Source organism: Poecile atricapillus, chromosome 5 (genome assembly GCF_030490865.1).
Source record: "Poecile atricapillus isolate bPoeAtr1 chromosome 5, bPoeAtr1.hap1, whole genome shotgun sequence".
NCBI classification, from domain to species: Eukaryota; Metazoa; Chordata; class Aves; order Passeriformes; family Paridae; genus Poecile; species Poecile atricapillus.
The window spans coordinates 23,106,887-23,133,838 of record NC_081253.1 but is presented as its reverse complement, the minus strand read 5'-3'; the positions used below and the strand labels follow the sequence as shown (position 1 = coordinate 23,133,838).

The following is a 26,952-nucleotide window of genomic DNA, read 5'->3' as shown; positions in this document are numbered from 1 at the left end:
ATTGGTGTGAGAAACGACACTCATTTTTAAAATTTCAAAGGTTCATTAAACCTTAACAAAATACAACGAAAGGACTGAATAAGGTGAAAGAGCAGCACTGGGAGTGTGGAACTAAACCACCACATGCTCCCTCACAGAATGGCTGCTCCCCTTTTTATTCCCCCAGGGGTTGCATCAGGTAACTCTGGCTGCTCCCAGAGTCTGCCAGTCAGCTCTTCTTCGCAGTCCATCGGAGCAGACTGCTTTCTTGCCACTCAGTTGGAGGTGAGGTGTTGCCATGCCATGCCCCCTGGTAACAAGCCTGCCCTCCTCCCAAATGCCCAGGCTACCATGGCTGTCCAGTGGCAACAATACAAGGGGGAGGGGAAAGGGGGCTATGTGGAGAACAAATCACAATAACCTAACTATACATCAATGAAACTTCTCTTAACGTAAGCATGATATTAATCCCTTGATTGTGAGAGCCAGCCATCGAATTACCCATCTATAACACTGGTCAGTGAAGGTTTTGCACCAAAATATCCATAAGCCTAAATACATAAAGCAAACATTGGTCTAATTTGACAGTCCTTTACCTGAGACTTTGATGTACAGATGGACACAAAAGAACAACTCTGTGATCACTGTTTACCCATTTCTCTCTTATCCTAATTCACTGATACAGACAAGGAGATAAAGAAGAGAGGGATTCCATACCCTGCAGGTTTGTGCCCACTCTGTGTAGCCAACTGTCCCCACATCCTGGAACTCAAAGAGTTTAATAATTCTCCCTGATAATTTTATTTCTATGGCATGCCAGTGCCACCTGTAAGTTGCAGAAGCAACCATGGGATTATTAACTGTCCTAAATCTGAGATCAACAATCTACTAATTATTGTGTCCTGATAATCTGTATTGTACAAAGAAATCAGATTTGGCATAAGGCTGTGTAGGAAAGATGATTCACAAAGTGGCAAACTGTAATTACAGATTGTGTCAACTAAAATCCTTCAATCAACCAGTACCTCAAAGAAAAAAAACAGCTCAGGTGTATAGAGGCCACAAAGTATCTGTATCTGGTAGTCACTAAAAATGCCTTTCCCCAAGAATTTACAATTTTTCTGAATTTTCACAATAACACAGAAATTATGATGTAGTTGCACAAAACAAAATTACAGTGTGCTTCTCCCTGTCCTTTGTTTTCTTAATGCAGTTTGCTGTCAAAATTGACCAAGTTGAAGATTTCCTGAAAAATGCTCAGGAGTTTGACAATATTGACTCTTTAAGAGAACTTCTTCTGCAGCAGGAGCATCATACAAAAGGTACAAAGGTATTCCACTCCTGAGAGCATGTGGTTGTGCACTGACTTCTTGAGGGAGTCATTTTATTCTTTCTGTGCATATTTAAAAAAAAAAATCTTTTAACAAATACGCAAATGTTCTATTTGGAAAAATATAATGGTGAGATAGATTTTAGCAGACTTGCTGAAAGATGTGAGACTCATGGTTTCAAGCTAGCCCTTGCACCTCCCCTTCAACAACTTTTTTGCACATACCTTTGCCCATAAAGTTTCTTCCACGTGAATTCTTTTTCTTTATTCAAGCTTTCATGTGGAGCACCTTCTACCATATTGTGGCACATTCAAACCAAAATGAGAAAAACATTTTTGGAACAAATCTCATTGTGTGGCTACTTCAGACACCTTTAAAATTCCATATGATTCTGCATTTTTTAAAAGTCTTAAAACTCCATCTTTGTCATTTTAATCAAATTTTGTTATATGATTACTAACACTTGGCAGAAAATCAATTAGACTTTATTATTCACCAGTGGAGCACTAGCTAAAATATTTTTAGCTACCTTGAACATTAGGTATTCTTCCTGGCAGGCTGAATAGAGAATCCAATTTAGATAACTCTAATATGGGTTTTGGGTCTTCCAAACTGATCTTCATGGGAGCAAAGTGATCACTGCATACCAATTTAAACTTGAAGAATCTGGCAGCAATTTACTGCTGAGAAGACAGTCTATGACAGTAAGGATCAGATTAAATGAATTGCCAGAGAACGACTGCTTTGGTGGCAATAAGCCTTTCCTCAGATGGGGGAAAATGGCTGAAACTTATTGAATTCTTATTCTGCCCTAAAGTAAAATAAAAATTTTGAAAGCTGATATTGAGCTATTTGATAAAAACAGTGTTTTCTGTAAGAATTATACTATCTACCCACTTCAAAGAAATGTGGCTGAAAATACAACCCTGAGCAGTATGTGATCACAAATGTTTATCACTCTGGAATTAAAAAAAACCAAAACAAAAACAAAAAAACCAAAACAAAAATGGAATGAAAAAGGTGAAAACTTATGAAACATATTTGCTTACCCATTTCTATGTGTGCTCAATTTTGGATGGACTGAAATGAAACATTTCTGATTAATCCCACTTTTCTGAAGGGAAAAAGTGAAATGGACAGGCTTGTTGCAGTGAGCTCATGGAAACTAAACTATATGACTTTAGGGAGCTGGAACAAAGATTTGTCACTAAGAGGTCATTAAAGTGAAGTAGTCCACTGACTTTTAACCCTGAGTGTCTAAGTATAGATTATAGAAAGAAGGTAAGAGTTCCTGATACTCCTGACTTACTTAGAAGTAAGTTCCCAGACATGAGAACACTTTTTCCCCAATGCCTATGAGGGATATAAAGACCTAAACTTAGCTTGCATCACTAATGAAAAACGGCAGAGGGTACTGACCCACACGGGAATTAGGGTAGAAAATTCCACTTCAGCTTACCCACAGGTTGGGAAGCCATCAAAAAGAACTCAGTTTTGAGAAAACAATGACACTTCTGGGTTTTATTTCTACACCATTATATGTGTGTGTGCATGTATGTTTGTGTATACACCATTGTACCCTTTTAGGTTTGCATAAAAGCTGTCCAAATTGAAATATCTAGGTGTTTATATATCTTTTCTAAAGTTCATGTTCATGCAATGTTCATTCATGTTCATGCAATGGGTGAAAATACATTGTGCTCATGTATGCAAATAGATAGCTTGAAAGATACTTGAGTAAAATTTGAAATATGGTTCTAGAATCACAAAGCACTCTGATGATGAAATTTTTTCCTGATGAAATTCTGTCCTTACAGAACTTTTGCAGAAGTCACTTGCTCTTTTAAACAAAAGCCAAGACCTAACTCAGTTCATAGAAGAATTCAAATGTGAGGGGCCAAATGCAAACCCAGAGCTGATTCAAGGAGCCCAGAGCAGCTGCTTGAAGATTGACAATCTCCTTGAGATGCTACAGGACAGGAGACGGCAACTGGACAAATTCCTTAGACATCAGCGCCAAGGACTCGAGCAGGTTCTGCAAATTTGTTTGTGGCACCAACAAGAGAGCCAGGTAAAACACAAAATATCAAGGGAAATCACAGTATAGAAAACAACCAGGCAGCTGTTTTACAGTACAAACAGAAACAGAGATTAAATATATCTATTAGGCCAATATTTCTGGCCCCCCTCTGAGGAAATCCTAACTTTTGAATGTTTAACTGATGATAATGGGAATTAAGGGGACACAGAGAAAGCAGAGTACTGGAGCCATGCTCTGCTGTATAGAATCTAAGAGTAGGTTTTCACTCTTTGTGTTGCTTCTGTTTTGCTAGGCACAACTGTGCAGTCTAGGAGGACGCACAGTCTGTGTGCTGTTTATCCCTTATTACCAGATTATGAAACACTGAAAATGCAACATCTCCCTTTGATCTCTAACTGGAACGTGATGCTCTGATAGTCATAATTATAACGTGTTTCTTTTTCAGAATTTTCAATGTGTGAAAACATATTTATTTTACATAGCTTCCTTTATGGAAGTGTCAGCATCATATTTTCTGATATCTCCTTCATTAATAAAAATCAAAGGCAGATTTGCCTATTTTATGCATTATTAGTTATCTTTGGAAGAAGAAAGTAATTAATCCACTCAATAACTATTGTAAATGAAAGAAAAATCTGATTCTTGAAAAACAGGAATAATTTTGGATTTCAACCGATCAAGGAAAACCACTGTCTTTTTCAAAAAGCTGTGTTCACCTTGCCTCATTTCTAATCCCTTCAGTAAAATCACTGAAAGTGAAATTCTGTGGGTTTCTTGCTTATAAAGCGAGTTGAGAATTCTCATCCATTCCTTCAGAGCTAAGGTAGCACAATGAAATCACTCAGAGGTATTAGCTGTAGTGGAAGGCAACTGATTAAACTCACTGTAATGGAAAGGAATATTGCCAGCTGGTAATGGGGTGAACACTTTGCTATAACAGGGTTTAAAAATGACTTCTTCCTCTGCCTAACATTACAGAAATACTGGTTTGTTTTGCTAAACAGATACATGATAAAAAAACCCAGGCCTAATTTACAAAGAAATTTTTATTTCCCTTTTAGCACGGTTTTTATTGTCCACTCAATTTATTTGTATTTTGATGAACACATAGCAAATGTTCTGTGAAAATATGCTTCCAGAAAAAACGTTTCAGGCAGTGAGTACACATCTGGAGGATATATACTCAAGAAATGAAGGCTTAGTATTAAAATAATTTCCTTACTTCCCTAGCTCTGTTGGACTCATAATGTGAACACTTTTTATGTGTAACTGAAAATATTTCCAACACATTTTAAAGGTTTTTTAAAATTTTTTATAATTGTTTAAATTTATTAAAAAATAGCACGATTCTACGTGAGCAGATAAAATAACAACAACAACAACAAATCTCTAGTGGGCCATTAAAATCTGTAGTACCTAGAGTGCAGAAATTCTTAGCACGTTGCCTATGATCTAAGTATAGTGGTGATTTTCCAGACTGGAAAGATTGGAGGAAGTCCTCTTGACATCAATAACTAATTCTGGATACTGTTTAAAAATGTAGAGCTTCGCTCAGGAATTCTTGCCATGTGTTGTTTACAAAGAGAGAGGTACCTACTCCGAATCAAGCAAATATAAATGCAAGTAATTCTGTGGAATTTAGAAGATATAACTGTATTGTGCCTATGTTTGCTGTATAGACTTGCTGAAAAAAACAATAAGATGTAATAAATTTGTAAATCCACATAAGATTATTCTACACAATATTATCCCATTATCTTTACTAGGTTTTTCAAGCCAGGGATGGAGAGGTTCTATTAGGTCAAAAGTCCTCAGACTTTTAGTATTCTACTGTATGCAAATATTTAAGTTACTGTATGTCAAGGGAGAGTGAACAATCTTTATGGTATCTTCATGGTATCAAAAAACATGCATTTATTCTATGCATGGTTAGAACTTGATTCTGCTTTTATTGTGTTAATTTACAATCTGGTCATAGCTGATTAATAGATTTTTGTCTGTTTTGTCATATATGTCCACTATGTGCTTGCTTTGGCATTAGTCCTTTCCTTCCCCATTTGTTATGACACAAATGCAAGTGTTTAAATAGAAGCATGAACATTAGGAATGAAAAATGAAATGAATGAAAATGTGAGCTTTTTAATTAAACTGCTTTGTACGTATTTTAAAAAATGGATAATTACTTCTCAAACTTATCACTGAGTTCTTTTTATTACTTAATCAGGTAACATCTTGGTATAAGCAAAACATCAGAGATTACTTTCAGAAGCAAAACTTAGGCTCATCACTATTGGAAAATGAAGAGTTACTTCAGGAACTTGAAGAAATGGAAGTCAAAGTGAAAGTAAGAAATACCATAATTGGTTGGTGAAGCAACTTTAAAAATGAGTAACGAAGCATGAACTTGAGCATTGAACAAGCACGTATAGGAGTAGACATTTTCTATATGTACATGAGATATATGTCTAAATTATTTTAGTCATTTTACTTCTTTTAATGCAAGGCCTGCATGTTTCTCAGATTTTTTTTTCCCTTTTAAAATTTTAAAAGTTACCCATAAGTTAAATGAAGAATAACCCTTGATCTTGTTTAGTTGGTTTTTCAATTTAGTGATCAAGTTCCACACTGGTAATTTACATGTAAAATCCTGTGGTGAAAAACAAAGGAATTTTATTAGAATATTGACAAATTTTAATGTTTATAAAGAACAAAACCCCAGCCATTTCTACCATAACTGTCAGTGAACTGAGTACAAGATTGGAAGAAGTGTTTGCCTGTTTATTTCTTGTGATTAAAAGTAACTGAAAAAGCTACTTTTATAGTTAATAATAGTTTTCCAGAGAATAAATCTGTTACTGCTGCTCATAAAAGCAAGGTTAGATTAAAGAAAATGTTGCTATAAGAAGAAAGGATCTTAGTATGAAATAAATTGCCTGTGTTCAGAACCTTTTTTAGGTAACTGAATTGTGCTGTTATCAGTAAGCGCTGTTGCTGGGTCAGGACCATTCCCCAGGATATCATGCAATTGAATTTGGATAACCCAGATGACCAAGATGATCCAGAAACTATTGCAATAGGAGTAAATGCCTTATAAAAGATTATTGTGTTGATAGTAAGAAGCTTCTGACTGTTCACAGATCTGTTTCCTTGTAAGCTTTGTAGTTAAATGTCTCATGTTTGCCTCTTTGCATAAAAGTTAACTGCTTCAAGGCTGTCATGTAAAAACAATACAATAATATCTCTAATCCTTCTCCCAGCAGCATGTTAAAAAATACTTTTTTTTTTTGTTAAGGGAAGATGAGCATGTAAAGATAAATTATTCTAAACAGACCTTTGGCACAAGGAAAACAGATAAACAAGTAAATGAGTATGCTGTGGAGTGCTTTCAGAGAGACACCTACAGCGAAAGGTGTTCTAAAGCATTGCTGAATTTTAACCAAATAATAATTAGTCTTCCTCACATTTCATTTTCACAGGCTATTCTTGTAATTTGCTCTCTGAATTAGAAATTAGGGTGTAAGTGCAGAAAGAAAACAATATGCATTTTCATTTTGTATAATAATCCTTTTCATGGTTGAGTATCTAGAAACTAACTTATAATGATAACACTTATTACAATTTCACATAACAATTCTTCTCCCATACAATATGTAATAGATCATTCATATAATTTTAATTGATTGCCTTTTTTTTAATGAGCTCATTTTAAAGTGTTTAGCATTAAACATTTTTGTTACACATCCATGTGAATGATGATTTAGAGCATCTTATTTTTAGCCTTCTGCATTTCTTACCACCAGCATGTTCTAGAAGAGGAAAATGAATTTCTTGAAGGGGATATTACTGAGCATGTTGGTTTTGCTTATGATGTGCAGAAGAGTGGCCAGGTTGAAATTGTATGTTGAAAAAATATATATATAATTGAGAAAGCTGTGAGTTATGGGCACTAGCATTTGCAGAACTGAACTGCAGATGTTGAAAACAGAATAAAGGAGGGACTTGTTCTAAAGTATAGTAAATTAATCTTTTCAAGTAACATTTCATATGTGTACTGTAGCTCAGGGCAAAATGTTAGTGTGCAGTAGCTATGCAGAGCAAGTTTGATTGTTCTCACAGGGAGTAAGAAAGTGGAAATTTCCAATGTCTGAACTGTTTCACACAATATGTTTGCTTACATGTATTGTTTCATTAGATTGTACAGGAGAAATGGTTTCTTAAATTGCTCAGAGGCCAGCCTAAGAGGCATTTACAGGCCTAGCATCTAATTTGTGGGACTGGGCTGAGAGGAGAAGGGAGAGTGACTCATTATTATTATTATTATGTTCTCAAGCTGGTGTTATCTTATGTTGGACTTCACCTTGCTAAGAGGTAAAAACCCTAAAAATATTATTGCTAGTTTGTAAAATTATCAAGACCAAAAACAAACCCAAGAAATTGTAATTGGGGAAAAAAGCCCTCAACCCTCACAGAATTTAAAAGAAGCCTCCTGCCCCCAACTCCTGCAAGGACTTTCCCAGCTCCTCCCACCAAGATTTGAGAGAAGAGGCACCTTTAGGAGCTCATGTTTCAGTAAGGGTACTCTGGCACTGATCACCTGCTTGCTGTCACACTTCTATGCTCATTGGACACGCTTGACATGGTAAAGAAGAACTGCTAGCACCACTTTGTGGCCAAATAATTTTAAACATAGCAGTTTTCTGGGGGGTGACAGACTTTGAATTACTTTCTCCCTCTTTCTGCTTATTGATTTTATCAGCTCACCGTTAAATACACTGCTACAGCTGTTCCCTGGATTTCCCAAAAGTCACATTGTATGGTAATTGTCATAGCAGCACTCAACCCCTTGTGGTTTTATTAGTGCCCACTACTTCTTTCGTAGTTTGAGGGAATAATATGACTATATTGGTAGTTATACTGCGATGTCATTCCTGAAGGTGAAAGTATTTCGAATATTCACAAGGATTAAATTATCAATGTGCTGATGTATGCGATGAATCAATGATTTGGGGCTCAGAAATTGGTTGTGGTTCAGTTGTGGACATTTTTGCATATGAGAGAATAAGCAAATTTATCACACATTCTGAAAAAAACACATACTTTTATCTTTAATTGACTTATGTATTAGGTGGTGCTTTATCTAATATATGGATCATGATCTGAAGTCAGATGTATGTGCTTCAAAGTTTTCTAAGCTTAAGCCTAGAACATTCCAGTGAAAAAACTTTTATACAGCTTCTTAGGTTTTAATTCACAGTCCAAAAGTTTTATTGTATAGACAAGAAAAGTCAATTCATCTCACAATAATTGTTTAATTACAAGATTAATTTTTAGGTATTTCTGCATTTTTTCCCCCCTGACTTGTGCTGAATATTTTAGAAGGCAGAAAATCTTCAACACTTTTAATTATAGCTACAATATTTTTAATTCATTAGTTTTAACACTCTTGAAAAATACCTGTTCAATCAAAGAAACTAGAAAGGACTCATTTTCCTTGCCAAATTGAATAGTGAAAGTGAGTTTTTAAGACTTACTAATGTGAGGAAAAGAATAGTGACAAGAGTTAAGAAGTCACATTTAATGTGTCTTTAATATGTCAGAACAATTCACAATCATCAGCTGATAAATTGAAAAGTCAGTGTAATAGTAGGCTGTGTGCTCCTTTCAAGGAAAATGAGTAAGAAATATGTTAGTGCTGACTGGCAGACTGCTATAAATTTAGCATGTTGAGGTCTGAAGAACAGAAGAAGCTAACTAAGATTTTTCCGCTGAGATTTTATGTCCTGTTGATGGAAAGCCGAGGCTTTTTATGTGTAGAAAGATTTCCTTATAAATAGAGAGCTGAAAATGAAGTTGTCACTAGCTGTTTTATAGGAAATTTAACCAAGTTTGAGGAATGTTTAAACAAGATAGAAAATTAGTCTAAGCAAATTTAATTCCATCACAGAGTGTGTAAGGTTGTAATGTTTGTGGAATGTTTTAAAATATAATTTACGATAATAAATTGGGTTTTGAACTTCCGTGAAATTTAAAGAGCCTTGCCTCGATATAAACAAGGCAGAGTTTAAGATCTGCTTTTAGATCACTTAAAGCTGCTCTTGGGCATCTTGTGCCAAACAAAGCCCCTCCTAGTAGAAATCCTCTTTTAAATCATGATACCTTTCATGCCTATAACAATGCACATTTTCCAAAGCTTATATTATTACCGTGCAGTATATTACTTTTCTATGTGTAATTGACTAAAGTGGTATTTTTCCCACTAGGAATGGAATTACACTGTGGATCAATTGGAAGGTGAAGCATTTAGGATCTTGCTTTCAGAGGATTATACAGAAAAAGAACATCTAAAACTTTCAAATGAGAAAATCTGTCTGTTGCAAGAAGAAGTGTGCTTCCGTATGGAAGAAAGGAAAGCCCTGCTGCAAGAGGCCAATGACTTTTTTCATGCTGCTGGCAAGGTTGGTAAGAAGCCAAGTCTGTAATAATAACCTGTCAATAAAACTGTTAGTGTGCTCTTGAAGGCTGGTGGGTGTGGGATTATGCAAACAGTAGGTTAAACAATTTGAAGTGGAAAATTACAAATCCAATTACCCTTTTTATATGACGTTTTGCCTCAAGCTTCTATCCAAAACGGCAAATCCATTCAAAAATGTATTCTCTCTTTTTTTTTTTTTTTCCTCTAAGTATATTGAGTGCTTGGTTTCTAAATAAGGTATTTGGAAAATATTTATTTGCCAAGAATTGAGCTTTAAGATTTCTTTTTCTGTGGACAACAGAAGCAATGTCTATTCTTGCAGTGGTCTCCACAGGGGCTAATTATAATCAGTATTATTAATATTGCAACCTTTTGTCCAAAATCCTTCTGTTAAAAGACTATTTAGAAAAGTTTATATTTTAGGGTGTCCAAAGATCAAACGGTCTTCTTGTATTTTTTTTCAGATCATTTATAGAAGTTTTAAAACCAGGTGATTTCCAAGGAGAGTTCCAACAACAGAAATATTGATAACATATGCTTTTCTTTTTTCTTCAGGTACTTGATGGTCTTGCAAGTATTGAGAATTATCATAAAATCTCTATTTCAGAAGGCTTACATTTACCTATATTGACACTGAAGTACAAGGAATTGCAGGAAGAAATTAAGGGTTGTACAGCAACTACCATGCAAAAGGGACGAACTTTAGTTAATAAAGCAGATTCTCACAGGTATTTACATAAGTTTCTGATGAAACTTCAGTAATGAAAAGACTTATTTTGAACGTGTCAGTTCTAAAAATTCTTATGATGAATATAAATTTAAGTAGTAAATAGCTTGATGTGTGGGGAGAGTGGGTTAATATCAAAACTTAATTGTATGAGATAATTCCTTTGCAATCTAAAGTAGACTGCCTCAAGTATTCAGGTTCTGAATTGCTTCCCTGATATTATGGTTTATAATGAATGCCACTGTTTTGTAAATTGATGTAGTTTTTTCTCCCATTAAAACAACACCCTTAAGGAAAGGTTGACTTAGAATGTATATGACATTCTTTTTTCAGCTACTGTAAAAACACTGAAATATTTTAGAGTACAAAAAAAACATTCTTTTTAAAGTAGAATGGACGCACCATATATTTTCTCTTTCAAACTCTTCTATTTGTCATTTTAGTTTTTAGATAGTATAGCTAGAGTGAAAAGTGACGTGAGCTATTTCTCAGTGAATCAAGCTATGTGTATTGTGAGAATTAATGTATCTGTCTTGTTAGTCTACCTTAGGCACTGGAGACAAATTATTTCTTTGGAAATTCCAGTCCTGTGTTCTACTAATTATCAATTTTATTTGGATTAATTTTAATATTTCTCTTGGTTATCTTCCTTTAAGGGTAAGAGTTTAAAATTCATAAGTTAGTCATCATACAAATCAACAGAATGAGTGGGGCTTGTTTTTTTTTTTAAATTATAATCATCCTCTATGTTGAGCAAAAAATGAGAAATAAATGACAATTCTACTTTTCCATTTTAGCTCTTGGGTGGCAGGAATTCAGAAAATGATGGAGTATGTCCAAAAAAAAATAGATCAATTAAACAGCCAATGTCCAGGTTATGAAGAACTTACTTTGAAGAAACAACAATGGACTGCCTCACTTGAAGATCATCTGAATAAGGTACATCATAGATTCATAAAATGGTTTGGGTTGAAAGGGATATTAAAGAACATTTCATTCCAACCTCTCTGTCATGGCCAAGGGCACCTTCCACTAGACCATGTGGCTCAAATCCCCATCCAGCCTGGCCTTGGATGCTTCTAGAGACAAGGCAGCCACAGCTTCTCTGGGCAACCTGTGCCAGTATCTTACCACCCTCACAGTGAAGAATTTCTTCCTTGTACCTAATCTAGACCTACCTTGTCTCAGTTTGAAGCCATCATCCCTTGCTCTGTCACTCGTAGCTCTCGAGCTTTCTTACAGGCCCCTTTTGGTACTGTGAGGGTCTCCCATAAAGTATTTCCAAAGTCTTCTGCTCTCCAGGCTGAACAACCCCAGCTCTCTCAGCCTGTCACCACAGGAGAGGTGCTCCAGCACTCTGATCATCTTTGTGATGATTATTATCATCACTGTAGCCCGTCTTCTTAATGCATTCATGAACAGTGCATTGTATTTCCATAATTTAGTTGTAGTGAATATTGAAATTGAAGCAAATAATAGCAAGTAGGCACAGTTGTGGTTAGAACGCAGAATGCTTTTATCAACACAAAGGAACTGAAAGCTGTTCTGAAAAACTGAGCTGTTTCCATGAGAACATTTTACCAGTGATGTTAAATTAAGCATGGATTTGCTTGGATAATGAACTGTTATAATTTGTTCTTTTGGCAAAGAAGTGAGCAATCAGTCCTGTGACCTGTAAGCAGGTTTCTTATACTGCTTCTGTCTTCTGTTTTATGTGGCTGAAGATAAAAATAAAAGTGTGGCAAAATTGAGGGTTAATAAGCATGGTGACTGAACCACAGCAAATTTTCAGCAAATCTGAAGGATAATATATTCTATTCACTATAAAAATTCCTTTTGTTAATTAAGGAATTGATGCATCAAGGACATGGTAGCCCTCTTTAAATGCTTGAATGTCATATAGTACTACAGACCTTTTAAATGACTTGTCAGAGATGGAATAGACGAATAGCTACTAAATAAGTTTCCATGTGTAAATTCAAATTAAAAAAGTATAGTATTTTAGCAAAGTTCATATGCAGGAAACCAGGAGTGTAGACCAGAAAAGTAAATCAAACTTAATGACTGAATAATTAAGTCTGCAATCTGATATTTTGCATTTGCATGATGTTTATAATGAACCATTCTCAATCAAATGTGAATGCAATTTGCTACAAATCGGCCCTTTTCCATACCATTTATGTGTATAGAAATAATGTCACTATCGTGTTGTGAATCTTCACCTAAAAGTTAAATTATGAAGGCAATTTTTACTTAAAATATAAACCTCATATAAAGGTTTCAATCTGCTGTTTGTTCCAATGACTTTGTTCCCAGCTCTCTAAAGCAAAGTATCCCATAGAATCTCGTGCCAAATTCAATTGCCCCTCAGCCTCATATAATAAAGTTTGAACCTCAGTTAGCAGACAGTTCTGGAGAAAAATGTTAGATGTAAATTCACATGTCTAATAATAAGTATGTGTGTTGTGTCTGGCAACATCTACCTGTGCTCTTCGTTGTCTGTTTTGTTATCATAGTACATACATAATATCTTGGTGACAGTGGAAGGGAATTCTGCACAAAAATGTGTCTCTTGCTTTGTTAGGGAAGCTTTAAATGTACTTTCTGAAAAAAGCCTGGAGTAGAATCAAAATATTTCTGCCAGGGTTATAATAGCAAGATTATAATGCAGTTGTGCCCTATTGAAATCACAAGCCTCAGATATTTAGGGTACAGAAAAGCACTGTCAATAAAATGAGAGCAAACAAGAAGGGGTTTTGATCATGCCTGTTGAAGAAATAGTAGAGTTTTCTTCCTTTAATTCTTGTCTTTCTCTGACTATACATGATATTAAAGCACAAGATTTACCTTTTCTTCATTTCTTCTCCCCATCCCTCCATTTGGGGTTGAGGGCTGTGTGTGTGTGTGTGTGTGTGAGAGCAGCTGTGTGGTGTTAGTTGCCAGTTGGGTTTAAACCATGACATTATAGCCAGAAACATATTCTATGCACCAACAGACAAGTGTTACATCATATTTTTTTCTGTAAAAACTGATATTTTATACTAGTTTTATGATGTCTACTTATATAAATTAACCATGTGAATAATACTTTCAAATAAAGGTGTCACAATCAATTAAAAAACTCGCCCCGATGCTTGCAGCTGGTATGGAGATTGGCTCGTATTTGTGTGAGTCAGAAAGAGCTTTGAATAAACACCTTGAGCTGGCCAAACAAACAAAGGTAAGAAACCTTTCAGTAATGTTAAGTGTTTTTAGAAGCAAATGCTTCCTGTATGTAGTTCTAAATAAGGTGAGAGGCTGAGAGTTTCTTGTAAAGAAAATAGATCTGTGGTTTGTTTTAAAACTGTAGTTAATGAACAAAATCACAGATAAATTACAGTCCTTAAACCACTGTTTTTCTCCACTGTCTCAATCTCACTGTGTTATTTGTTACTGCCTCAGGATCCTCATACTAACTCTTGATAGGAAGACTCTTTAAATGTGGATTGCTTCTCCTACATGAGGCAGCAGGTTTAATAATTGTCTAGGCAGCCAGAGTCAGAGAAAAACCTTCTTGTGGTTTATTATGCCAAATATAAGGGATGAACTGGCAAAAAAACCAAAAGAAGTAGCTCCCATTTAGAGAAACTGTGAAGGGGAAGTAAGGAGATCCACTGGTCCTGCTGGGAGTGCAGCCCTTGAAGGGGAGCAGCACTCAGCCCTGTGACACATGGGAGGCTATTTTTAAGTCACAGCCAGGGCCTTTCCCACTCCCATATCAGCCCTGCAGTATCTGAAAGTGGGTTAAAACCACTTGAATCCCTTCCATAGCCTTGGCATGGGTGCATATTTCAGCCTAAGCTGAACAACATGGCAGTGTGTATTTTAGAAGTATCCTATGTATTTTCAGTACTTAAAATTCCATTACCCCTGCAGAGTTCTTTCTTGTTTCAGGCAACAGCTGATGGGGTCCAAGGGATGGATCTGTACAGCATCTGTGGAAATAAAATTCACTTTAATACAATTCTGGAGAGCACATAGTAACAAAATTAAAATCTCAGCAGATAAGCAGGAACATCTTTTTGTTCCTCAAGACTTTATAATAGTTTTAAGTGTCTTTTCTGCCAAATCTCTGCATGACAGGGTGTTACTTTTGTTTGCTGCAGTGTCTACTTTGCCCTGACAGATATATGCACTCTTATAACTATACACCTCTTTTAGCTATTCCTTCTGGAGACTGTGATATACTAGCTTACAAAATAGCTATTTCAGTAACTACACCTATCATTTTTAGGAAAGAAATTATTATTTCTGTGATTTAATCTCCATTGTGAGTTCTTTTTCAAACAAGTAATTAAATTATACATAAGAAAGCAATCCTAATGAAAAACAGTGTGATATCAATATTCAAAAGTCCTTTCCAGTCATTATATATATTTTTTTCCTATGCTTCTACCTTCATAGGAAACTTCATGTGAACTGAAAGCAGCTGAAGGAATCATCAAAAATATGGAAGAGTTGGAACCTGAGCAGGTGGCAGCTTTTTCTAGCAGAGCTGACTTTCTGAATAAGGAACTGAAAAGAATTGAAAATAATATTAGTTCAAAGCTAGAAATTCTAGAAACTTATGTGGCCTTTTTACAGTCAGCTGTAGAGGTATGGATTACTTATTTATTCTGTGACTAGATTGTAAAAATCTTACAATTGAAAAATTTCTAGTAAGGATTGTAATTGATTTAGATTTTTCTCCTCTGCACATGTGCACTCTTTTATTATATACATGATAAAAATGCTTCCATATAGGTATTCTGAATATTAAATTATTATTCTGAATATTTAAATATTAAATTCAGATTTGCTTCATATAACTTTTAAAAATGTCCTATGATATGTTCATAGGGATCTTTGTTGCTATCTTACATTGACTAATGCTAATTCATATGATTTGATTTAAAAATGAAACAACAACCAGCTCTAGCTCAAATCATAATCAATTCAATACCAACATAATTCTGGTAGTTGTGCTAATGTATTAATTTTAATTTTGATTTGGATTCCATTTTAAGATTCTATGATATGGTAGCAGTTCTTTAATATTTAGAAAGAAATTGAGGATGGAATGGAACCTATGAGATAAAATTAGTTGTAGGATTTATTTATTGCATGATAATCTACAAAAAAAATTGTATTACATCTACTTCTGATTATTGCTAAATTCAGTTACTTCATATTAAGCAGATCAGTGAAAATCTGTGCATTGATATATTGGTACATAAAATCCACATAATGATATGTGACAGAAATTGAGCTAATTGCTGCCACCTGTCCACTTGCCATATACTGGTTGGCAAGTTATTTAGAACTATTTTATTACTTGGTGTTTGTAAATATTTTAAGGACTCTTAGATCTTAAAATTAAAAGATTCTGAGGGTGCTATTCAAATTTATCATATCTCTAAAACTTCTGATTATAACATCTCAAGTTTTGATTTGTTTTTTTTTATATTTATTTAATGTCTTTCTATAGGTAAATGATGATATTAAAAATCTAAAGGAATTCTATAATTCAAAACCCCTACCAACAAACAGAGAGACTGAAAATAAAATTGCAATAGAGTCAGCTAATACGCAGTGGCAAGAGACTATAAAGAAGACTTTTTCCACCCAAAATATGGGTTGCTATTTTCTTAATTTAGTAAATGTGGTGAGTATAATCTGATAAACCATACTGAATATTTTCTACTTGCCTGTGATGAGTTCCAGTCCTAATTCTATGCCTGATGGACTGTGTACCTAGTTTTAAAGGGATTAATTCTAATATATACTTTCAGAAGAAGAAAGGATTTGAGTGCTTATGGTATAAAAAGTTTTGTGCTTAGCAATGACAGAGCCCTTAATGACCCAGTCCGTGCATACAAATGTAATACATGCTCATATCTGTTTTCACATGTTAAAAGCAGCATATACACAAGTACAATATTAAGTTTACTTCCACTAAGAGGCAGGAAGTCTTTACTGACTGAGTGTATGAATTCTTGTAAAGAAGTGGATGTCAGAGCTACTTCCTTGCAGATGATCTTTCCCTGTGTCTTTACATTCAGTTCAACAGCTACACTGCCTAGGCATGCCTGTTCAATTTTCCAACAACCCTTCATGAGGTGATCGTTTGAGATGTGCAGTCATTCCCTAAGCCACACCTGCTAAATTAATCCAAATTAATGAGGACAGCCTGAACACCCAGCTCTCCTTTCAGCTTTTATAGGACATCTAGGGAGCAGTTCCACGATAAGCTGGGAAGGGAGGTGGTGTTGGTAAGCTACAGCAGGATGCAGCTGAGGGAGGGAAAGTGCTCAGGTTTTTGTGTCCCTGCTGGATGCAGCCAAGCAAAGACAGAGTAACGGCAAAGTCACTTAAAATCTTCAGACATTACCTCCCTAAACACCGGGGTATTGTCACCATATTTTCTACTACTCTGTTCCCATGATATTTCCAGATTGTAGCTTTTAAATATCTGGAAGATATGGATCATACTAGTAATTTACAAAAACAGCTTCTCTTAGAAAAAAAATAAAAAAACCATGATTAAATTGAAAAACCAGAAATGTCATTACCCAGTTTTCTGGTGTTTCTCAGAGGGTCTACTGAAAAGAGAAAAAAATACCAAATATTGAAACACTAAACACTTTAGCCGTCCTGTGCTGCTTTTTTTATCAATACAAAGGGATGGTCTTTTCTTCACCTACTTTGTTTTCCAGTTGCTATTTATTCTCCAAAAGGCCATTTTGGGTACTTCTGTGTAGTCAGAAATTCTTTTATTTTGTCTGAGTGTGAAACAGAAATCAGATGGCAATAATCCAGTCATTACTGACCTGCTCTATGTTTTAAATTCCAGCTTTATATATGTCCTCTGTTTACAAATTCTGTCAATCTGTGCCTATTTCTAGACAATATTAAGGGAAACGTGTATTTAAAAGTATCAATTTTTTTTAAAAAATAGTTACACCAAAATAGTAGAAGTTTTATGAAATTTTTATTTAAAATTATGAGGTTTTCATTGTCTGTTATAAAAACAAGTGTGGAAAAAAATGTGTCTGTTTATTTGCCAGGTAAATGAGAGTTTAATATTAGAAGTGGAAAAATCGATAAAAGTAACAGAAGATATCATTATTAATCTGAATAAAGAAAGGAAAGAGCTGTCTCATCTTTGGGCAATCTGGAATTTTAAAATTACTCAAGTAAAACCCATAAAGCAACAGTGCCAGATATTTAAAGAACAACTAAAAATCGTAAGTAAAACAGCAAGGAAGAAAGCAAGTGTGGTAAATATTTCTAGATTGTTATTGGCTTGTCTGTGGCTCTCTCATCAACTATGATAGGTATTATTCAATAAAGAGTGATGATCAGTAAGATACAATACTTGTGCATAGTCTGTTCCCTGTTCTGTCAGTCAGTCCTCAGGAATCATGAATTGTTTTTATCTTTTTTCCCTTACTCAAATGCATACAAGTTCAAATCTCCACTTTGAATTCTAAGTTTTTAATGAAGTTTAATCAATGTTTTACCAGCAGTGATTTTTTTTTTCCTTTTTAAAAGCACTATTTTTTTTTGAGACTGAACAGTTGCTAAACAAACTGTGTCCTAATAGTTCCTAGTATCCAGGTTCTGGATACAGAAAGAGTATTGAAACCTTCTTGGCACAGGGAAGGTGTGCAGTGTTCCTTAACAGAAACACCAGCTAGGCTTGTAGCTGCTGTATCTCTAGGGCAGCTCAGCAGTGCACCAGCACATCTGTTATCACAGAAATAATGATTCTGTGGGTCCTGCACTCTTGGCTCCTGAGCTGTCTTTTCATGCTGTCTTAAAGATATCTTATCACCCTTGTCACTCAGGAGGTTTGTGGCAGAGAGGCTTTACTGACAGCATTTGGGCGCCTGGTTTGAGGAAGGTTTTTGTTGTAAATTTAGGTTTGACTTTAAATTTTGGGGTTTTTTTAATTTATTGCAGTTAGAAATGCTGAACTTTTTGATTCTCTTTTAGACCACCCGTGGATTAGAGATTCTTCAAGAGGCTCTCCAGCTTGCAGTACCAGTTGACCTTGGAAGTGACCTTTTAATTGTTTTGGAACTACAGAAAAAGCTGAACCAAATGAAACCACACTATGAGGTGAGCAACCAAGCTAGTGGAGTGAAGGGTGTGTTGAAAGCTCTTTTTGGTCCCATAAAGTCTCACATCCTCATTGACACCAGACATTCTGTGTTTGATGTTTTACATCAGTTTTCCAGGAGGAAATGTTTGTGTGTTTTAACGTGCAGCGCATTGACTTCTCCCCAAGGCAATTTACCATTGTTAGGTGGTTATTTCATGAAATGTAAAGGAAAAATTACAATTGTGTTTATGCAAATAATTTCTCTGATTTTTGTTAGCAACTGAATGCTGAGCTTGAGTACCTGATAAAATTATTGGAATTGCCAAGCCAGAAAGGATTTCCTGTGAAAGAGAACTCTGAGAGAATAAGTGAGCTTATTCATTTCCATCAAACAGTAAAGGATGCAATGATAGAATATGATGAGATTTTCAGCAAGACAGTCAAATTCCATCACATTAAAAAAGAAGTGAGTATAACATTTTAAAATATACATTCTTTCCATTGTAGTTAAACTCTCTTTGGTTTTGGTCCTTTTCTTTCCTTTTTCCCAAAGAAATAAGATTAATCAGCCCGGTGATCACAATTAAAATCTTGGATCTAAAAGTGCATGAACTGGTAGAATTTAAAACTTAGATTTGAACCCAATTTTTATTACTTAAACCCAAAGGTAAGGAAAAAGATTTATTTTAAATAGGCACTGATTTTCATTTTTGTATTTTTCAGCTGGAATGTCTATCAAAATCAGGAGAACTGGATATTCCTGAAATACATGGGGACCCTGAAAATGTGCACCAGGCTAAAGCCTACCTTGTGAATTCTCAGGAGAAACATGCACGTATTAGACAGCTATATACTCTACTTATTACCCAGGGAGTGGACATCTTGTCTGCAGTGCAGCAACATGTGAGCATAAGTAGAAAGATTTATGAAATCAGGGATAAATATGAAAGATTATTTGACTTGGCTGGATTTTAGGTGTGCAAGTATATTTTATTACTCTGACAAAAATATAGAGAGGCCCTTAAGGAAATTAATCTCAAAATATCATTGCTTGGAAAAAAAATAAACCATAATTTACTTTAGTATGTTTTGTGAAGTTTAAGCCCTGATGGCAATTTCTTGAACCTTTACACTACAATCCTGCTACTTTTTAAAGGTTGCTTTGCAACCTTCTCCTATAAAGAAAGGATAACAGAAGAACAGAAGAGAAAATGTAATGATGGTGTTACCTTATCAGTGGATTCAAGACTGATTTGCACGACAGGATGGATATCACTTTAGAAAGGAATTATTTATTCAGGGAAGAATTTTCATTGCCCTGTATTCATTCACTTACTAAGAAAACGAAACTTATGATTTGGCTAGATTACTCAAATTGGCACTCTGCTCTTCAGACACCATAAACTGATGGGTGACAGAAAGGAGCTATTCTCCAGGTGGCAAAGGACTGGAGCAGGTCACTCTCTCTTTGCTCAGAGAAGACACCACATTTAGGCTGTGACTTTGACCCAAAACTACTCCCCAGACTACTAGACTACCTGAAACTGTTATGTCCTTGCTCTCCTTCCAGTAAAGGTTTAATAGTTTACTTTAGCCCATAGTGGCTGACTGTGCATGTTTTGCCACAATAATTTTCATTTTGGATTGGTTAAATCAATATATTTCCTGAGACTGATAAATTTCTTTGTCTCTTCCCTCATTAGAATTGCTTGAATGTTTCGGTAAAGAATCTGAAGCAAGAACTTGCTAGATTTGAGTGTGATAGCATAAACTGGAGGTCCAGAGCTGATAAGTATGAGGAAGAACTGTCACAGTATTTCCAACACTGCACCACTCAGGAGGATATAAATGAGGTAAATGGGATGAATCCCAACACATTTAATGACTGTTAAAAGAGCTGTTGTGTTCCATAGTATACATGACTGTTAACCATTCCCCTAAATGCTTTATATGTACACGCAAAAACAGACTTTCATTTTAGCAGCAACCTTGGATTTAGGCAGCAGCAACAGTAATCTATGGTTCATGGCTCTGCTGTTCAGGATTCTATCAAGCTGTTGGGCTGGCAATAAAATGCTTTCACTGTACCAAAAGGACTGGAAATAGAGCAGCTATATTTTTTTTGGCTTTCAGCTCAGTCAGCTTCATCTGAAATGTGAGTCTTAATAATTTTTCTTATGAAGCTAAAGTTTTAGACAAAAGTAGAATTTGTACATATTGTGGATGTCAGGCCATTGGAAAGAATGTATTTATTAAAATATTTCAGTATTTCAAGGAAAAATTCAGAATAATCTAGTACTAGCATTTTTTCAGAAACAAAAGATATGATACTTGAAAAACTGCTAGGAGGAAAGGAAATGATCACTGGCACAAGAAATTAGAATTTAGCATTATGGAACTTAGGTTAGGAATAATTACTCAGGTAATATGATTATCAATGTAACATCTTGGTACGCCAAATACAAATAAATTCACAAATTAGCAAGCTAGATTCATTAGATGTCTCCACAAAAATTAATTTAGGAAAAAATTTTCAAAGAACTAACTTTCCCAGAGTGATCCATTAAATTAAGAGGCTGATAGGCTCTATACTTGATGTTCTGTAGATTGTACTCCTCTGCATCTGTGAAATGCAGAAGGTGGATTTGAAGCTGGAAGGATTTCACATTAATGTTCCCTGTAGCATGAATCATATGTGATAAAAATACAAGACACTGAAAGTTACATATTCTTGTTATCTTTTGCTGAGTAAATCCACACCTAAGTAAAAACAGATTGTATTTCCTGAAAACCACCAAAGAAGAGGTGACTGAGATTTTTCTCCTATTTTTAATGAGAAAATTATTGTTTGGGTTTTCTTTTATTTTAAAGAAGTATTTTGTGTTTTTGTGAAAAGTATCCATTTTCACAAAAAGATAATTTGAAATTGAAAAGAAATTTTCGTAAAGAAGATTTCTATGAATGTGAGTTATGCTTCTAGTTATAAGCTGAGGGAGTTTCACACTGGTCTTCTGTAACTCCCTGTCTGATGGTAAGAGATAAATATTTATGTGCCAGCAGCAAGCAGCAGTTGTTCATGGCTGTCACAAAATAAACAGCCAACCAGATAATTTAGTAGTGATTTATCAGTTTACAGAGCAAACTTTTAAGCTGACTGAAACTATTTGGGATTCTGTTGTAAATACTTACTTTAATTTATGTTTGATGTGACTAAGTGTGTAAACACAGCATGTGAATTAGGGCTTAGGACTCAGTGGTGTTTGAAGAGATCCTTAGAGGACTTAGCAAGTTCCCTGTGTTCGTAACATATTGGTGCTTCTGTAAGAAACAAGGAAACAAATACTGAAATTTATAGATGAGAATATATAGCATGAGTTTTGAAACAGCTTTGGAGAAGCTATATACATGCTAAAATACATGCATTTTCTGTGCCTTCTCTAATTTCAAGAGAATCTGAAAAGACAAAAAGTAAGTATTTATGTCCTTAACATCTCGGAGAAGTATGAGGAAAGCTCATCTTTGGGATCTGTATTCGCCAGCTGGGACATCTTGTTTCACGAGGGAGTTTGGGTAGCAGCCTCTGAAGAGCTGCACCTCCACTCTGTTACACTGCAGTCATTTGAGCCCAGCCTCGGGTACACACACACTGGATATAGGAATGCTGCACTGGATCTGCTCAGGGCATTGTAAGTGACACAGTTAATCACACATGATAGCTTTTGCCATGAAAAAGCCTTTTCTTCAGGTGATCACTTCAAAAATAACACTTATGTGTGTCTGCATAAAACTAGCAACAAAAGAGCAGCAGATGCTGGAGTGGGTTCACAGCTCCTCCCAGTCAACTCATTTCTTCTTCACTATTTATAACTATTTATACACTATTTTATAACTCATTTCTACTTCACTTCTTCACTCTTCTTCACTATTTATACACTTATGAAAAGATATGACTGGAAATATGGATTTTAACCATAAATGGTAATGAGCTATCTTTATTCACAGGTCAGTAGGAACTGATATGTAGCCACATTTCTCACCTTGTAATTTATTCTGATTGTTGCCCCAGGAATAAAGTAGTCCTTAATGACTTGAACAGCATCTATTTTTTTTTTTTTTTCAACTTTTTGTTTGACTGTTTCTTAATCTTTGTGACTTTAAATATCTGTTTACAGCAACCTGCTTTTATGGGGTGTTTTGATTATTGATGCTATGAAAAGTTTTGTTTATGAATAGAAAGTTAAAGGTGAGGGATTAACAACATTGAAGTTCCTTCTAGAGTGGCTAACACAGCAATCAAAGCATTTGCTGGAAAGCTACTGTTAACAGAAAAAGTTTAAAGCATTTTATAACTTGATTTTTCCATTTATTTTGTTGTTCTCTGATAAATTGAAACAATTGGTACTTAAACTCCTCTCCTCCACTATCATTCTCCACCCATGACAGGGCAACTATAGTTAGGAACAGCCGTCTGATTAAAGACTATGACACAATAGACAAGGTACAAAGTTCCATTAAAGCAGTGGGCTGAAGTCACTGAAGCTATTTGGATGCATAGTCCCTTCATTATTTATCATTTAATCTTGAAAAACTGAAATATGCTTAGATTTCTAAAATCTGGGAGCCACACACTGTCCTTGATAAGAATGCTGATGATAACAGGAGTGGTGCAAATGCAGTCTGATGTACAAGTCAGAGCTGAATCTGGTTTTTCCACTGAGGCTGAAAGAGAAGAGTGACAGCAGCTGCAGACCTTTGACACACGAGCCATCATATCTGAAACAAGGAGATTTAATTTCACATACTGCTATGAGGAGAGCCTCTGGCCTTATAAATTACCTAGTCTGTACGTGCACAAGCCAGTGAGATAAACTAAAATAAGCTCATCATCTTTTCTTTCCCACAAACTTGAAGCAGCAAATAAGACTTTTGTGCTCTGAATAAAAAAAAATACTGTTCTGCACAAGTGATTATATTAACAGAGGGCTTTTAGATGGACTTCATTATTCTGTGTACTTAGGTGGGATAAAGAGCTTAAACTAATTGGAGATCACAGGGCCAGTGATAGAATTCCCTTTCTTTCCATTACACTGAGTGAACACCATCTGTTTATTCACTGCTGAAATAATGTGGCAACATCCCACTAGATGAAATGAAAATGAAAAATTTATCCCTTGATGGATTAACATTAGTATATAATAATAATAACAATGATTGATTGTTAGCTGTTCCAATAACAGTGTCTGCAAAATAAGCCTTCATTACTCCCTGGATTCTTCAGCAGGAAGGAGGAGAGGGGGGCAGGGTGAAGTATGTAGGATTTTTTAATACTAAAAAAAGCCTCAAATACATATTTAGATATCCAGTTGTGGATTTGACCTGAACTTGTTAACACTAATTAAGTAAGTTCTTTTCATTTGTGTGTCTTGAGTAACAGATCCTAAAGCATTAGAACTTCTGCATTACTTTATATCAGTGTCTTTAAATAAATATACTTGTACATAATTTATTTATTACATACAAATATATTATATTATTATTATTGTATATGTATCTTATTATTATTATACATTATCCTGAAAGCAAAATAATATCTACCTAAAGGATCTAAAATTCTTCAAACCAATATTGTCATCATTTTTATATTCTTCCATTTCAAATTTTATGAATTTATTACAAACAATTTGAAAATGTGATCATGGAATTGCAACATAATTAAAATAGTACTGATTTTAAGCGGGATTTATACTTGTCTGATTTTTGAATCTCTTGCTTAAAGAAATTAAAAAGTAACAGTAAAATCTGAAAGGAGTTTTTAAAGTGTTGAATAAGACTGGAAGTTGCCTGGCTTTCAGGGAAAAAAATATAAGGAAAACTGCTTAAAAATTTCATAGACCTTTAGCAATGGTTTAATTAAATAATTTTGATATGCTTATTTATATAAAATTGATAATAAGAAGTGACATGGTTTATTAAAAGCCCACTTGTAAGACAATATTAAAGGAAACATAATTATCATTAAAAGAAAAGATAAAGAATATAACAACCCTAAATAATAACTAGCTCCCATGGTAAGTAAACACTGAGTTTAAAATTATGTTAATCAAATATGGATCTTCTTTTTGATATGTATTGAACTCTTTCTGGTAAATTGGCAATGTGTCTGATCCATATGTGTGTAAATGAAATTGCAGCTCTCTGGAGCTTCATCAGTGTAGTTCCTATCATTCTGGCACATTATAATATTTTCTGTAGATTAAAGAAAGTGTAGCGATATTCCATCTAATTAAAAAAAAGAGCTTTAGAACAAATTTAATATCTAGGTTTAATAGCAGGTAGTTGGTGTGAATTCATCTGAAAAGTATTGAAAGGCATGGATGTGTCATAATTGGACCTACTAGTTCATTTTAATTTGTATTATTGTAGGAATAATTTTCCCTACTGCTGGGCTTGTTGCAGCAAGTCAGTGCTGACTGGTGAAAGTATTCTCCAGAGTACATCTAGCGGTAGTTAGGCAAGGCTTTCTGTATCTGTTAGGCAGGATCTCTCTGCTGCCATACTCAGAGCATGGTTATTTGAAAGTCAGGCAGTCATTCTTGATCCTGCAAAGAGCTGTATTCCTCTTTGTGTGCTGTGAGTAATTGTACTAAGACTTTTGATCTTGCACAGTGTATAAAATTAACCCCGTGTACAATTTCTTTTCAGAAGCAGGACTTTTGAAAAAGGGATGAGGAATGGGACAATTACATGGCTACTATTTCTACAAAATGGACTAAAGTATGTGAGGAGTATCTACCTCTAGTTAGAAGCAGTGGAAGCTCCTGGACAGGATTATTTCATAGATTGTCTGAGCAATAATCTCATCCCTTGTTCCAATACATTTTTTGCCCCAGTTATTCTGGAAACAGTACTTTTCATTCAGAATGCAAAAATGCCGATTTAGCAAGATTATGATTTTCCATTAATGTAAAGAAATTTTGAGGAATTAAGGATGCTTTATGAGATTGCATAGTATTACTAATTTCTGTATTAAATTTTCAGTGTTTAAATTGTCCATTAAATAGCTCTTGTAAAAATCTAAATTGATGTGTGCTGATTTATTTTTTTTACTAACAAATACATTTTTCACTGTTGCAGCTCAGAGAATCATTTAAGGATCTCAAAAAGAAATTCAACAATTTGAAGTTTAACTATATAAAGAAAACTGAAAAAGCTCGAAATATGAAAGTACTTAAAATACAGATTCAGCAAGTTGATACATATGCAGAGAAGCTACAGGTAATAGAAATTCTAGACTTGGTAAATACTTCACCAGTCAAATTACTTGGCCTATGCCAAACACATTACAGGAGACTGGCACATCACAAAATTTATTGTGCACTTCTCTCTTACTTTTCTCATTGTATCCTTCCTGTCTGTCATTGACTGACACATTTTTCACTGTTCTATTCCTGTTACTCTGCCACTTGAGTGAAACGATGTTAACTCAATTCCTGACTTCACTCTTTTAACCCTCCATTTTTTTCCATCTAATCTTTTATTCTTCTTACCTCTATTGTGTAACCTAGTCTTTCTTCTCCTTAAAGTAATCCAAAATAATCACATCTTGCATCAAGCTCCTCTCTTGTCTTTCTGATTTCATCCTATAAGATGAACTTTTTTCTTCAGAGCCTGCACTGCCTGGAGTTGATCATGCTAATTTGCACCTTAGAACCCTCTGAGTCTCACCCATTTTTTGCATTCACCAGAAACTCTTTTTCCAATGGCCTTTTTAGTTGAAAGTCATGCATGACCATGTTTTATTACTACAGATATTTGTTTATTTTTAAGTTGAAAAAACTTGGCTCAATTACACCTTTAATAAGTATAATTTATATCAATTTTAATCAGCTGTGCAGAGGCCCTCCAGTTTCCTTTGATTTTTGAAAGAGCCGCTTGTAATTTTTAAAACATAGGATAAGAAATATGTTTGTATGGTTTTCCCCTGCTTTTTAATATTAAATTTCTAAAAATATTAACATTTTGTTGCAGTATTTAACACTGCTATACTTTTAAAACAGATTCTTAAAAAGAAGATGGATAATTTAGAGAAGAAAGTTGTTGACCCTTTTGCAAATGAGCCTAATGCTAAAGTTCAAGTTCTGTTGGGCTCAATCTGTGACTTACAAAAACAGCTGAATGACTTTAACATGGTTGTGGAAGATTACAAGCAAAATCTGGATCTCATGGAGCATCTGCAGCAGATGATGAAAGAGGTATTAGTAAACCTGACATCCCCAC

General features: G+C 34.8%; 1 protein-coding gene across 2 annotated transcripts in view; it reads left to right on the top strand.

The window, feature by feature from the left end:
- Positions 1-26,952, top strand: part of CCDC141 (coiled-coil domain containing 141) — a 61,158-nt gene that overhangs the window by 14,931 nt on the left and 19,275 nt on the right. Inside the window, exons 5-20 of one of the 2 annotated variants that reach the window (XM_058840443.1) lie at positions 1,193-1,301; positions 3,128-3,381; positions 5,576-5,695; positions 9,612-9,806; positions 10,379-10,551; positions 11,348-11,489; positions 13,651-13,770; positions 14,994-15,185; positions 16,057-16,233; positions 17,636-17,815; positions 18,567-18,692; positions 18,953-19,141; positions 19,399-19,578; positions 20,379-20,528; positions 25,810-25,950; positions 26,733-26,927. In XM_058840443.1, coding sequence (XP_058696426.1) covers positions 1,193-1,301; positions 3,128-3,381; positions 5,576-5,695; positions 9,612-9,806; positions 10,379-10,551; positions 11,348-11,489; positions 13,651-13,770; positions 14,994-15,185; positions 16,057-16,233; positions 17,636-17,815; positions 18,567-18,692; positions 18,953-19,141; positions 19,399-19,578; positions 20,379-20,528; positions 25,810-25,950; positions 26,733-26,927 — 2,643 coding nt within the window. Of the gene's footprint in view, positions 1-1,192; positions 1,302-3,127; positions 3,382-5,575; positions 5,696-9,611; positions 9,807-10,378; positions 10,552-11,347; positions 11,490-13,650; positions 13,771-14,993; positions 15,186-16,056; positions 16,234-17,635; positions 17,816-18,566; positions 18,693-18,952; positions 19,142-19,398; positions 19,579-20,378; positions 20,529-25,377; positions 25,634-25,809; positions 25,951-26,732; positions 26,928-26,952 lie in introns of those variants that run through there. The other variant, XM_058840444.1, reaches the window with a different exon arrangement.